At 42.6% G+C, this 14935-nt stretch overlaps 1 protein-coding gene across 1 annotated transcript in view; it reads right to left on the bottom strand.

The window, feature by feature from the left end:
• The window catches only part of TSPAN32 (tetraspanin 32), a 34810-nt gene extending 20116 nt beyond the window's left edge, over nt 1–14694 (bottom strand). The window contains exons 1-3 of the mRNA XM_032210644.1: nt 14621–14694; nt 11338–11455; nt 8536–8633 (exon numbers count right to left, since the gene is read on the bottom strand). Coding sequence (XP_032066535.1) covers nt 8536–8633; nt 11338–11455; nt 14621–14686 — 282 coding nt within the window. The 5' untranslated portion in view covers nt 14687–14694. The remainder of the gene's footprint in view (nt 1–8535; nt 8634–11337; nt 11456–14620) is intronic.
• Between the last annotated feature and the right edge of the window lie 241 nt (nt 14695–14935).

Genomic DNA, 14935 nt, shown 5'->3' with positions numbered 1-14935 from the left:
CACCAAATGGATTCGTAACTGGCTGACCAACGGCACTCAACATGTAGTCCTCAATGGAACTGCATCTACATGGAGGGAAGTATGCAGTGGAGTACCCCAAGGCTCTGTTTTAGGCCCAGTATCTTCAACATCTTCATCAATGATTTGGATGAGGGAATAAATGGGGAACTCATCAAATTTGCAGATGACACCAAGCTGGCAGGAATAGCCAACACTCCAGCAGATAGGCTTAAGATACAGAAGGATCTTGACAAACTTGAACATTGGGCACTATCTAATAAAATGAAATTCAATGGTGAAAAGAGTAAGGTTCTACATTTAGGCAACAAAAACTATGTCTAGTTTAATGAGAAGAAGGACATGATAGCAGTGTTCCAATATCTCAGGGGTTGCCACAAAGAAGAGGGAGCCAAACTATTCTCCAGGGCATCTGAGTGTAGAACAAGAAGCAATGGGTGGAAACTAATTAAGGAGAAAAGCAACTTAGAACTGAGGAGAAATTTCCTGACAGAACAATAAATCAATGGAACAGCTTGCCTCCAGAAGTTGTGAATGCCTCAACACTGGAAGTCTTTAAGAAGATGTTGGATAGCCATTTGTCTGAAACGGTATAGGGTTTCCTGCCTAGGCAGGGGGTTGGACTAGAACAGTGTTTTTCAACCTTTTTTGTGCAAAGGCACACTTTTTTCATGAAAAAAATCACGAGGCACACCACCATTAGAAAATGGTGCACCCTGGTCAACACTGAGTAAGGAGCCTCCCTGCCAGGCCACAGTGGAAGGCCAGCTCAGTGGTGTGTGTGTGTGTGTGTGTGTGTGTTTGTGTGTGTGTGTGTTATTTCAGTCAACCAAGGTTGGGAAGCAAGACTCTGTCCAGCCATCGTTTGCTAATGCGGCCCCAGCTGACCTCTGCTCTTGCCCAGCAGCAGGGGCTGATTCTTGGTCTGGTGAACTGTCTGCTTGTGTGTGTGTGTGTGTGTGGTGTGGTGTGAGGGCAGGGGCTGGCTGGGAGGGTCTCTTGGCCTCTGTATGCAGGCCCAGCTCAGACCCCTGCCCAGCATCCCCTTCCACCCAAGCTCACATATTAAGTAAAGCAAAACAACCCTCGCACGGAATAAAAGCTTCGAATTTAAGTCCTCCTCACCTTTCTGAACTTCTCCTTTGCTGGATAAAAGTTTTCATTTCTTTTAAAGCAAAGGGTAAAAAAAAAATGTTACTTTTTGGATCCCTCCATACCAGCAAGCTCATCTCACCAGCCACGCGCGCGGAGGATCCACGGGGGGGGGGGGAGGAGGAAAGGATGCGCCTTTGGAGCGGCCCGGGGAAAGGGAAGCGGGTGGAGATTCAGGTGATGGGGGAGAGGTGTGACTACGCGCCCCCCCTTCCGCAGCCCGTTCAAATATCACATCCTACCGGCGAAGGGAGCGTGAGGGGCGGCGCGGCGATGTCCTCCCCGAGGCCAGCCAGGTGCGGCGCTCGCCCCCTCCCTCCCCCCTCCCCGACTGGCGCAGGTGAGGTGGGGCGCGCGGACTTGGCCTCCCGCTGAGCCTGGGCGCGCGGCCGTTTGGCGCAGCCTGTTCCGGGACAGCGCTGGCACTTTTCTCCCCCGGTGGTGGTGGAGGAGGAGGACATACAAAAAGGGAGGCGGAGCCCGAGTTGGCTTGGTTGGGCTCCGCGCTTTCCTCCTGCGACGGGAATCCCACGGGAAAAGCCTCCTCAAAAACCTCGCCTTTTGCGCCCTTCCTTGGAGCAGCTCTTCGCTCTCCTCCATTGCTCAGCCTCTGCCCGCCGACTCAGCCTCTGCCCGCCAGCTGGGATGCAATGCCGGCGGGTGTTTTTCCCATGGCACACCTTACACTATGTCACGGCACACTAGTGTGCCGCGGCACAGTGGTTGAAAAACACTGGACTAGAAGACCTCCAAGGTCCCTTCCAACTCTGCTATTGTATTGTATTGTATTGTATTGTATTTGTATTTGTATTTGTATTTTATTATTTGTATGCCACCCTTCTCCGGGAGGACTCAGGGCGGCGAACAATTCAAAGGGGATAAGGGGGAACATAAAAGACAAAATACAAATAATAAAAGTCAACAACAATCGCACAACCATACATGTCGAGAGGGGAGGGAACTCATCACCCCCAGGCCTGCCGGCAAAGCCAGGTTTTGACGGCTTTTCAGAAGGCCTGGAGAGAGGTGAGGGTCCGAATCCCTACGGGGGAGTTCATTCCAGAGGGCCGGAGCTGCCACAGAGAAGGCCCTCCCCCTGGTAATAGCGAATAGAGACTATTGTATTCTCTTCTCCCTTACCAGAGGGAGCCCCCATGTGGAGTACTATGAAGCTGTTACCATGGCAACTCCATTGTACAGTAGAAGCCATTTTAAGGCACAGCAGGCTATATTTTAACAAAGCACACACCCATGAGGGGTGTTAGGGATGTCTTTCCAGAGAGTAAGTTATCTATGTATCAAGTTTGGTTGTAATTGCTCGAGGCATTCCAGAGTTATGCTGGAACACACACATAAACACACACATAGACACTGCCATGAGTCTTTTGGAAGTACATTGACATAAAGTTAGTAAGTAAATACATTAATCCATCAGTCCTGGACATGATTTATTCATCTTAAATATATACACAGTCTGCCTGGCATGGCCTCAAACCATCTTTAACTGCATGTTTAACTCATTAGAGTTCATGACCTGTGTTCCCTGACCTCTGCCAGTTTTAATTCTGTTTTGTTTGGATTCATTGTATCACTGCACAAAAGAGTTGATTGCTATATTTAGTAAACAAATTTATACAGCCACCCACTCAGTTTTGTACCACTCACTTTCAATTGGACTGAGCCAAACTGAGTCAGCTTCAAAACTCAGAAATGGATTTCCAAACCAAATATCATGTAATTATTATTATCATTGCTGCTGATCACTACTCTAGTGACATAAAATTGTTGATGCTGCTAGGAAAACTATCAATTCTAGGTACTGTACATGGATATTAATCTCACCTGAACCATATAAAATAATCATTCAGTATATGGATCTTTTGCAGGTGATTAATTTTCTTTTGCAACATAAAGCAAACACTTTCAGCATGCATACTAAGTCAGCTAAATCGAGATGTTTACCTTTTCTTTTGCAAGAAGCTTTTACTTGTCATAATTACTGATCCTTAGGCTGGTTACAAAATCCACTAATTAATCCCTTGACAGGAAAAAATAAGTCCCAAGCACAGTTTGGTTCTACCTATACTGCAGCTCATTAGGCCAGTATCAGGGGTGGGTTTCAACCGGTTCGCGGCGGTCCCTGCGAACCGGTTGGTCGGCGAACCCGGAAGTAAGTAACCTCCGGGAACGGCGAAGGGCCCAGCCGCCCGCCCACCCGCACATCGCACAGACACTAGTATGCATGCGTGCGCCGCGCACATGCACACGCACACGCGTGCCGCACGTGTGCACGAGGACGCCGCCGGCCCCGTTCCAAGCGAACCGGTTGGAACGGGGCGAGAAACCCACCCCTGGCCAGTATGTTCTTCTTTACTTTTTCATAATAACTGAAATATATGTAATATTCTTCCATTCACTTCCTTGAAATAAATTAGTCCACTGATTCCTGTATAAAGCTGACATATAAAAAGTGACATTACTAACATCTACATTTATTTGCAACTCAGTCTTTATTACATGGGCTTTGATGTTTCCTTTTGAATTATGTGGGTAGCCATTTTCAAAAACAGATACACAACAACTATATATATACAGTCCAATATCTAAGATGACTTGCAGAAAAATACGGATTAAATATTAGTATAAGTAAAGAATCATAGAATTGGAAAAGGCCATTTTAGTCATCAAGCTGAACCATCTGCTCAATGTAAGAATCCACATTAAAGCATTTCATAAAAATTATTGTTTAGCTGTTACTTGAATGTTTCATAGAAATTCAGTCAGTTTCCCCAGAACCGGAAAATCAGGCTCTACAGTTCTTACGAGTAGTCAGACAATAACAGAGAAGGCACAGAACAGGGGTAGGTTGCTGCCAGTTTTACTACTGGTTTGCAACACGTGTGCGCCAGACGTGCACACTGTGCCTGCATGCATTGTTCAATGTAAATTGTTCTTCATGCATGCGCAGAACAATTTACAGTGAGCTGTGCACATGCAGTCACTAAAACCAAAATGGTGGCAGCCCAGCGGCAGCGAGAGAACTGGTTTGGGGGTGTGGCAGACCTGGGTTGCAGCCGGTTTTGCAACCCAGGCCTGAATGCCCCTACTGGTTCAGCCAAACCGGGCTGAACCGGAAGCAACCCACCTCTGGCACAGAAGGATTAGAAGCAAAAGATGGGAGAAGTCTCTTCTATTTAAAAAAAATAGAAATTGTTATTTAAAGGACAAAATTGAACACATTGCAAATCCATATGATTCAATCGTTTCCCAAATGACAGCTTTCACAGAGCAGCTGTTATTTTGTTGTCCTTCCAAATACAAGATAATCTTGCCCTGTCGATAACCTCCAGATAAGTTCCCAGCAGAGTTAGACTTGTTTAGAATTGTTCAGAAGTACTAATAGTCTTAATTAAAAATAGTCTTAAAAATAGTAGTAATTAGCTGCTTACTCGCAAGAGGCCTTTCATAAATCCAAGGTCATAACCGTGAATTCTGATTCTTTGACACTGTAGTAATGCAAGGGAATGATTCATTCTTTGGTTATCCTAAACATATTCATAATAGATGCTTTTTAGAATGAAGCTATTAGGAGGAACTGGAAGTGTTCTCTCAAACCTTAAGGATTCCAACATGAATTGCTAGAGGAAGTTTGCCAATGTGTTTCCTCTAGATTTAAGAAAAGGTTAACTTCTAGCAACCTAAGTGTGAATGTGTCAGTACTGTACACTGCATATACTTTCCAGCTGGTGGGATGCAGGCAAGCATATATATCAACTTGCAAAATCAGAGATTTTAACTTGGACAGAATAAAGTAATCGTGTTTGGGGTACATTTACTTAGTTGTGCTGATGGCATATGGAAAAAAATGTGCCAAAGCTAACTAGATGTGGCATGGTTATGACTTGGACAAGCAACCCTCACCCCTCACTCTCTAACACACACACATACTAAAAAATAAAACAAAAATAATCAACATCAGCATGAATTCCTTCATTATTATATACCTCTGAGTCCGTGACCAAATCCAATGCAGTACATGGAGGGGAAATCTTCCCTCAACATAGATCATCTTCTCAAAAGGATTGTTTCACCTTGTAATTTGGTGTGGCCCAGAACCATATATCAATGTCATGGCAAGTCTAGACAATAAGACTAGTAACAACAGGGAATGAGATGTTTGGGACCACAGAGATACTAAAAATTCTTGAGATGTATTAAATCGTCTCTGGCCTGTGGCACATGCTTGTGTGAATTATTCATAGGGAACTAAAATAATAGTGCAGAGATTCAAATTTATGTGCTGTCCAAGAAGGCCATTCATGGGCCAGTAGCATGGCCTAATTGATCCTGAATATAAAGCTGGTATCAGGTTAGCATTGTGTGAAAATGCATAGCAAACATTTCTTGTGTTATCTAATGTCACTGATAACACAACTATCAAGACACATTGCTTGTGATAATGCTATACTTATAAAGGGCATGGTTAGTTTAGAGCAGTGGTTCCCAAACCTTTTCAGTCCACCACCCACTTGGTGCTACAAACTGATCCTCAGTGCCCCCCACCCAGTGGTGGCATTCAATTTTTTTTACTACTGGTTCTTGGTGGGTGTGGCTGGTGGGGGTCATGTGACTGAGTGGGTTGCATGACGGAAAGAAGATAGTAACAGTAAAATTCAAAACTGTAACAATTATTTGGAAATTTATTCAAAATCTAATTTAAAAACATTTTTAGTTAATGTTAATTCAACAAAATTGTTGAACATGATCCAGTGATACCAGGTTTTCAAAGTCTGATAGTCATTTATCAAGAACCTTAGTAACTAGTATCTTAGTAAACTCAGTACAATTTAGTAACTACTTCACTGTTCAGTAAATTCTGTGTAATACAGTACATGCCTGATCATTCACACACACACTGCTGCCTTCCCCCCCCCCCAAAAAAAACAGGGTGGGGTGGGGGTAGATAAGGAAGAAGACTTTGCTCTGTGGTATCTGCCATTTCAGAAATGCTCATTAGACTGCTCCACGTGATCAGTCTTTCCGCATTCCTCAATATATTGGTGCCCAGCAGCTGGTCAAAACCCTAGTAGTACTTATGGAGCTGTAGATGATACTATGGCAAAATGCAAGCCTTGCAGCTCATGTATACTCACACAACATAAGAGTGATGCTATTATCCAGGTTTATCTGTGACAAAGGTCTCACTGTGCATAAATATCAAGATAGGAAGGGCACTTTATTAAAAAAAAATTGCAGTTTTGACTCCATTTGGTTATAAAACATCTTGTTTGGCATACTGGGAACATTTAGACAGCATTTTCTTCTAATATGGGACGTTGTTCTATCATAATTTTGTTTTGCTTTGCTTTTTCCTGTATGTGACAACATCCAACTTTAGACAGTAATTAGACCACTTTTTTATTTACTTTTTAAAAAACAGTATATGTTGGAAATGCTTATCCCTTTTCCACAACCTCCCCTATATTTCAGCCTTCAATGAGATTACTTTGCAGCTCATGGCAGAGAGAATGCCAGCTACGTAGGAAATTTGAGAAACCACCCCACGTGCCCTTCCTCCCACTCTTTGCTTTTGAAGGCCACCTCTACGAATGGAGCGAGGAGGCAGACGGAGGGTAGCCTCTCTCTCTCCCCCCCCCGCTGATGTTTACCTGGCTTGCATTTCTAAGATGGAAGGGGTAGAGGCAGGCAAGAGTGGCATGTCCGTGTGGAGTGGGTGCAAGAGGGATGGGGGGGGGGAGGTGGCTCCGTTGCACAGGTGCAATCCTCGCGGCGGCAGCTCGCAGCACACCCCCGGAAAGGGAGTCAGAAATAAAGCCATTTATAAAAGCGCGACAGGCAGGCGGGCAGGTGAGTGCTCTTGTGCAGTGATATCGGACTCTCTGCATAATGCAGCACCAATTCCCAATCCCTGAAATGCAGGCCCAAGGACAGCCCCGTTCAGTCCCGCATCTCTTCTTGGTGCACAGCACACAGAGTTGTATCAGAGGAGAAATACAGGCAAAAGGCTCTTCTCTTCTTTCTCTGTTCCCTTTTGCCCCCCCCCCCCTGGCCTGACATGCTTGTATGCCTCCTGAGCGAGTGAGCAAGCAAAAAATCCTTCCAGTCTTTGGGACGTTAGACTGAATTTCACCCCTGCCAGAAATGCTCAGCTGACTGGTGGCCAACAGAGCCCCAGGCAGAATTGTGCCCTGCATAGGGGCCACCTTAAGCACTCCTCTGCCACTTCCCTTGCCTCTTAGCACCCCCTGCTGTCCCCTTGCCTCTTAGCGCCCCCCTGCCACCCTCCTTGCCTCTTAGCGCCCCCGTAAGTCATCCGCCCCAGGGGGAAGTAGCATCCACTTTGGGAACCACTGGTTTAGAGTGTAATGCAAAATAATAACAACAACAACAACAACAATAATAATAATATGTATGTGGATACGATTAGAGAAACTGAAGAATTTGCTTCAGAAAATCCAAGCAAATTCTAAAACCAATTCTGAAAGAGAATTGGAGATTATTCATTTAACTTGAATGAATGAGCTGTGGTGGTGCAGTGATTAGAATGCAGTACTACAGACTAACTCACTGCTCACTCCAGGAGTTAGATTCTGATTGGTTCAAGGTCGACTCAGCCTTCCATCCTTCTGAAATTCCGAGGTTGATAAAATGAGGACCCAGATTGTTTGGAGTGGCACTATGCTGACTCTGTAAACTGATTAGGGAGGGCTGCACAGCAGTATGAAGCAGTATATAAGTGCTATTGTTATTGAAGAACCATCTTTACATTCAGGCAAGTCTCAGAAATATAATTTATCATCTCAAGTTTATCCCATACTGGAAAACATTATTGTAAGCAAAACATAAGCTAATAGGAAGCCATTTTTAGTACACAGTATGTAAATTTATAATAACATACGAAATTAAATAAGATTTTGTTTGAAGTAATTTAGATTGAGGGGAAAAATATCCTTTTCGTGTTGATTTTGTTATGTCTTTCAGTTGACATTGGTTTTAACATATATTTTCATGTACAGTATATTATTTTCTATGCAGTATAGATTGTACAAGATATCCCACACAGGCACTTTCCAACATATCTTGATATTTCAAGATTCAAGATTTAATAAATTTGTATGCCGTCCAATCCCGAGGGACTCCGGGCGGCTTACATACAACAATTCTAAAAAATACAAAAAATTTAAAATAGAGATATCTATAATAATTTCAAGAAAGTATCCCAAGATGGAATCACTTAGGATCTTGCTTGAAAGTCATTCACACTTAAATACAGGCATATTTCAAAAATAGTTTTTAGAAAAATCTAATTGATGTTTATATTATTCAACAACAGAGCCTACTTACAGCTGCCATAGGACCTTCCAGTTCTTTTATTGTGGCAACAATGCTCATCAGAGCAGCCATAGCCAGAATGATACTCAGACACATCCCGATGTAGGAAACTATAGTAATACAGAAAAAGTATACAATACTCAGTATAGTAAGGTCCCTTCTGATAACTATCAGGCAGCATCAGAGTAAGTAAAGTAAAACAATATGGACATGCCCGTGATTTTGTTTTTCTTGGATAGAATGTTGTTAGGATCCTCTGACTGGTACTTGGTAACAGATCATTGATCTCCTGACATTTCGTAGCTTAGCTGGACTTGGTAAAACACTCAGAGATATGGATTGGCCAGATTAGAATCTTTATGCTAGCCAAGAATGAAGACATATCCAAGGGGTGATTGACTGTTGGTAGTGAAAGGATGTAAATGACTTTCATAAACTTGGGAATGAAATTATTGCCTTCTTCCTTTCTGAGTTCATGGGTTTTTAAGTGGCATTTGGTAGCCTTGACACTGAATGATGATAGTATGTCTTTGTAACAGCTATATCTCTGATCTGGGTCCTACTTTAAGTTGCAGAAATGCGGGAGATTTGCCACTGCCTTTTTCTTCTACTTTCTAGCCTAATCTACAGACCTAGAACTTTCTGATACCAGTGTCTCCCATTCTACCGTGTTTAAGACAGGGTGTTATTTTCTTTTGACCCACAAAATATGGCTTGGGCCTTATTACCAGGGGAGGGCTTATTGTTATGGGGTTGCCAGGCGGCTGCTCCCTTGCGAGTGGGCTCCCGAAGAGCTGGGCACAGCCTCAGGGGTGAAGCAACCATGAGGTGACCAAGGGAGCTGGGGAGCGGGCAGAGCGCCACATGGCTTGGCACCTTAGGGATACCCCCTAGGTCAGTGAATGGTGCTCTGCCCGGCTGGAGAGGGGGTTTGCCGGGCAGTTGCTTGTGAGTCACCTCATGGCTGCTTCACCTCTGAGGCTGTGCCCGGCTCTTTGGAAGCCTGCTCGCAAGGGAGCAGCCGCCCGGCAACTTCCTCCTCTGGCCAGGAAGAACGCCACTCCCCAACTTAGCGGTATCCCGAAGGGAGCAAGCAACATAGTGCCTTTCCCTTCGGCTCCCGCGGCTTGGCGCCTTTGGGATACTGCTAGGTCGGTGAAAGGTGCTCTGCCTGGCTGGAAGGTAGGTTGTCCAGGGGGTTTATTTTCTATTTTTGCCCACACGAAAAATATGGCAAGGTCTTAGTTTCAGGACAGGTTGTATTTTCGGGGAAACACGGAGGGACTAAGCAAATCTGTGTTTTTGAGATCAACCAAGTTCCGCCAAATTCATATTTGTTTAAATATCTTTGTAATCACCAATGCTAATTTGCAACCATTTGTATCTTTGTTTCACACATAAATTCCCAAGATAATTTCTACCGAGTTCAATTCTACTAGTAAATAGTATTACATGGATAAATCTTGCTTTTCTTTCCAAGCTAGGACATTCAGTGGCTCTCACAATAAAGTTCCAGGATGTGAGAAAAAAGGCTACTAATTAAAAAAAATTAGATTGATTTTTCTAGTGAAGTTGTGGAAAACTGGTGTTATGCAATCCATTCTTTAACAGAGGAGAATCCTGAAAACTGAAAATCCACCAAGATACATGGAACACCTGATCTTCATTTTGGGGTTTTGGGATTCTCTCTTTTCTCCATTCTCTCTGCAGGTGGGTGATTGAGTTCTCAGGTCTACATTCTATTTTGTTTTATTTTCTGCTTCTTAGTGTCCTTGTTACTATAATTAGGAGGTTGGACTGGATGGGGAAGAGGGCCTTCCTGACTCAATATGATTCTGTAGACAGATGATGATGATTCATTCAGTCCTGCCTAACTCTTGGCAATTCTGTGGGCCAGGTTTCTCAATGTCTTCTGATCTTGCACTACTTCTTTGCCAGTGGTGCCCAAACCCCCAAAATGCAATCCCCGCATGCTCCCACCTCCCATGCATGCACGCCCCCTGCCTGCCCCCTGCACATGTACATGTGCCCCCTGCATGTGCCCACCCCCTGTGCATGCACGGCAGAGATCCAAAGAGTACCTGGCTGCTGGGAGGCATGCACGCATGTGCAGTGGAGCTGAACTGGGGTGACAGCTTGTGTGCCCACAGAGAGCGCATTGCATGCCACCTCTGGCATGTTTGCCATAGGTTCGCCATCATAGTTCTATGCTCTGGCTAAATCATTACAATTGCCTATTGATATTTTAATTATTTAACTCCCGTTTTAAAATTCAGTTACATACAAGTATCCCATTTTGAAAATGATCTTTTATTAGAACTGTCATGTATTTTAAGAATTCTTACCACATGTATTTACTGAATTCATATCTTGCTTTAAGTTGAGAAGATCAACTTAATTTTATATCCTACAATAACTTATCTATAAACTAAGTTTGGATTGAGAGAGTATAGTGAGCCCAGAGGAACAAATTGTGTTTTGAAGTTGAGGGAGTATTTGGAATGTGGGCTCCCCAGTCAAAGTTAACATCTTAACTCCACCAATTAAATTTATCATATGTTCATTAATCAAGAAATTTATTAGCTGATCAGTATAGGATTCAACCAATTGAAGACAGAACCTAATAAAAAGTTGAAATAAATTATATATTTTTTCCATATAAGGAATGTAAATCATAGAAATTTAGATCATGATCAAGCTTTAAAATAAACAAATGCCAAATAGAACAAAATTCCTATCTCATCAGTGAAATAAATTACTTTTAATTTTGTACTCGAGTATTAGAGACTGAATCTTGAATTTCCCAATACTTACCAATAGTATGGAAATTTCTGTAATAGGAGTTCGTCTCTGAAGAGGCAGAATTTATAACAATGAAATGTTTCCCACTGTGGGTGATAATTGCCAGTACGCCAACTGATACTCCAAGTAGCTAAGAAGAGAAAAGAAGCATGTTTACAAAGTTGGAATGAGGACTAGAAAAAGCCAGTCTCAAGTCAATATTTATCATGACATAGTTAATTAAGTCATTAAAAACATGGATAGAACTGTTTGGGTTTTATTACTATATAGGCTGGTGGGAAGAGGCAAGTAAGATTAAGTTGGGATCAGCATATCAAAGGTACAGAACTTCAGATAACCACTATAGAGCACCAAAGAGATTCAGAAAGTTCATTGCTGCCATCTAGTGGTCATTTGCAAGTATGTAGTCCTGAGCTATAGAATTCTAGAGAATTTTAGCAAATCTTCCCCTATTGATCCTAGTCAAAAACAAAACAACACAACAAACCAAGCCAAGCCAAACCAAACCAAGCCAAGCCAAATCCAGGAAATATAAAAAGTGCCAGTTCGGCATTGGCTTATCAATTCTCAAGCAACATACAGCTTCCTTACTTATAGCTAATTCAGAATATGAGTTTGGCTACTTGCCTCTTTCTTAGTCTGTCACAATGGAACTTGGCAAAAAAAGTTATTCACTGTCATTCACAAGTATTTCCCTACTCCCACTCTCCACTTAAAAGATAATAAGGATGAGCAGAGTTTATCTCTCTCCCTAACAAAGTAGTAGAACATGATGGGGGGGGGGGAATCAACACACAATTCAGAAAGTTAACAGTCCTTTGCCCCAGCTCAATAATCTACAGCCAGTCTTCAATTAACCATGGCAATTGGGTTCAGATCTGCCATTGCTAAGTAACATGATCATAATGCACGGCCTCATTACTTAGCACTCTGTTACTCCTGATTGCAGTGGTTGAGCAAATCATGACAGGTTGTTAAACAGGACCTCACATGATCATCATTTGTGACCTCCTGTGGCTCCCCCATTGACTTTTGACCAGCAAAAAAAGTTGTAAATGGCACCCACATGATTGTAGGATGCTCGAATGTCATAATTGCAGGCTGGAAGCCAAGTACTTGGATCATGTACATATGACTTAGGGACACTGCAACAGACAAACTCCAAGGATTAGTCATATCACTTGTTCAGCATCGTCCCAAGTTTGAATGGTTACTAAATAAATGATTGTTAACAGGGGCTACCTGTAACACATTGGTACCAAAGCTGAACTGATAAAGTGTGAATTGGTTCCAGGTGCTTAGAGTCTGCTGCTATTTTTTGATTCCAATAAAATAGATAATTCAGTTTGGCTTGCAGGACTGCTGTTGCTTCTGAAATATTCTGATGAGAAGGGAATGTGCTTACTTTTATTTCATGGGATATTCAGGATTGTGGACTGGGAGAAACTTGCCTTGGGGAATATTTGAGGGGGGGGGTGGTTAATGGGGCTGTAAAGAACTTCCCAGTCTGCTTCCAGGACTGAATCCAGAAGTTTCCAACTTTTTTTTTTTTGCACTTCACAGTATGGGAAGGAATATATAGAAAAGCAAGATTACCACAAGGAGATGAAATCTTTAGAGAAAGAAGTTACTAAGACTAATTATTCCAAGGGGGAAATTTCCAGGACAAAAGCCAGTCCCTTTCAGTTCTGGCATGTAGAGACCCTTGGAAACAAAGCATTGGGCTTTGCCACCTTTTATTCTCATTTTCTAAGAATGCCTTTGAGCTTCTTCCACAATGTGCTAGCATCCAATGTTTCCCCTCCCAAAAAAAAACATTAAGGGTTCCTTAAAAGGGTCTGATGCATCAGCAAACTGAGCAGGAGGTTGGAGGAGATGCCCATAAGTGTAATGGGCTCCAAGCTGGGGATCTCATCAAGACTGTCACATGCATTACAGACGACGGCTGAAGCTTAGCTTGGACTCATAAGCTTGATCCAAGCAGGACTGCAGAGACAAATATTGCTGAAGAAATACTCTCAATGAATCCTTATGGGGGAGGGTTTAAGAAGTGCTTAGAAAGTTGTCAATTGCTCCATTCTAAGGCTCCCTCCCTCCTGGTCACATGATCAAGAGAGAACTCATACACCTTAGGCCACTAGAATTGAAATATTTGGACCTGGACAACCTACGGCCTACGATCTGACCTAAGCTGAGTACACAAAATTGTCTGCTACAATGTTCTGTCTGTCAACGACTACTTCAGCTTCAACCACAATAATGCACAAGCAAACAATAGATACAAACTCATAGTAAACCGCTCCAAACTTGATTGCAGAAAATATGACTTCAGCAACAGAGTGGTCAATGGCTGGAATGCTCTACCCGACTCTGCTGTTACATCCTCAAACCTCCACAACTTTAACTTTAGACTGTCTACTGTTGACCTCACCCCATTCCTAAGGGGGGGGGGGGTAAGGGGGTATGCATAAGCGTACCAGCGTGCCTATCGTCCCTATCCTACTGTTCCCATTTATTTGTACTCATTTCTTATGTATATACTTACACCTGCTTATATTTAGATGTTTATGAGTTATATTCATATTCATACTTGTTTTTTCATACATGCTTGACAAACCAAATAAAATAAAATAACAAAAACATAATGGGTGCAACACAGGTGGAGTGCCCAAAGTCACATGCACAATTTACACGCACACCTCTAGATCAGGAAGAAAGAGCACATGCTCATACACAAATAACACAGCTTACTTTTTTTTACATAGAATAGATCCCTTCTTTGGCCGTTGATGAAAAGGGGCTTGGGAGGAATTTCAGAAGCTACCATTTGCTTCCCCTGTTTAAGTTATTGTAAAAGTCATCCAAAGCTGCATCTCCCAAGATTTAAAATCGTTTTAAAACCTGGTGCTACATCACTTTCCATTTTTAAAAGCCTTTAAATTCATGTTTCTCACAAATAATAATAATAATATAATGCTTTCTGGGCAAAGGAGAATGTACTTATCTGCCTCTGCACAAATACTGCAATGTTAAGATCTTTCTAACTTTCAAGGCTACATTTCCAAGTACAACTGACAAAGAGAAACCACAAGCCACTGGTTAAAACAATGTAGTGCTGTGCAGTCCTGATAAGACCTCCAGCACTGTAGAATCCTTCAGTTTAAGTTCAGACTCCCTAAAACTATTTAAACATTCAGCACCATTAATAATGTTCATAATGAAATTACCCCCCTTATTAAAATTTCAGCAGTCAACGTGGTACAACCTGCAAGGGCTACGTTTCCCATTTTATTACCATAATGAAGAGGCTGGTCACCAGCAGCTGGCATTTCATAGCTCGGACCCAGGATCTCTTTCCCATGCCTTCCATTTCTTATCACTAACTATTAGAGAAGTTGCTAAAGAGACTGCCAGAAAAAGTTGCATCATTGCATCTTGGGAAATGTAGTCATAATGACGAACTGCATTTGTGGTTTCGTGTGTGTTTCATTTTGGTTCACTTTCATGTGACTGTTTTATTTTGACAGCCTAGAAAAAAAGTTGCCAGTGGCACATCCAGCCCCAATTATTGTGTGCATATCGTCCATTTCACCATAAAAACGACTGGGAT

This window comes from Thamnophis elegans, chromosome 1, assembly GCF_009769535.1.
Source record: "Thamnophis elegans isolate rThaEle1 chromosome 1, rThaEle1.pri, whole genome shotgun sequence".
NCBI classification, from domain to species: domain Eukaryota; kingdom Metazoa; phylum Chordata; class Lepidosauria; order Squamata; family Colubridae; genus Thamnophis; species Thamnophis elegans.
This window is presented reverse-complemented; position numbering and strand designations above follow the sequence as displayed.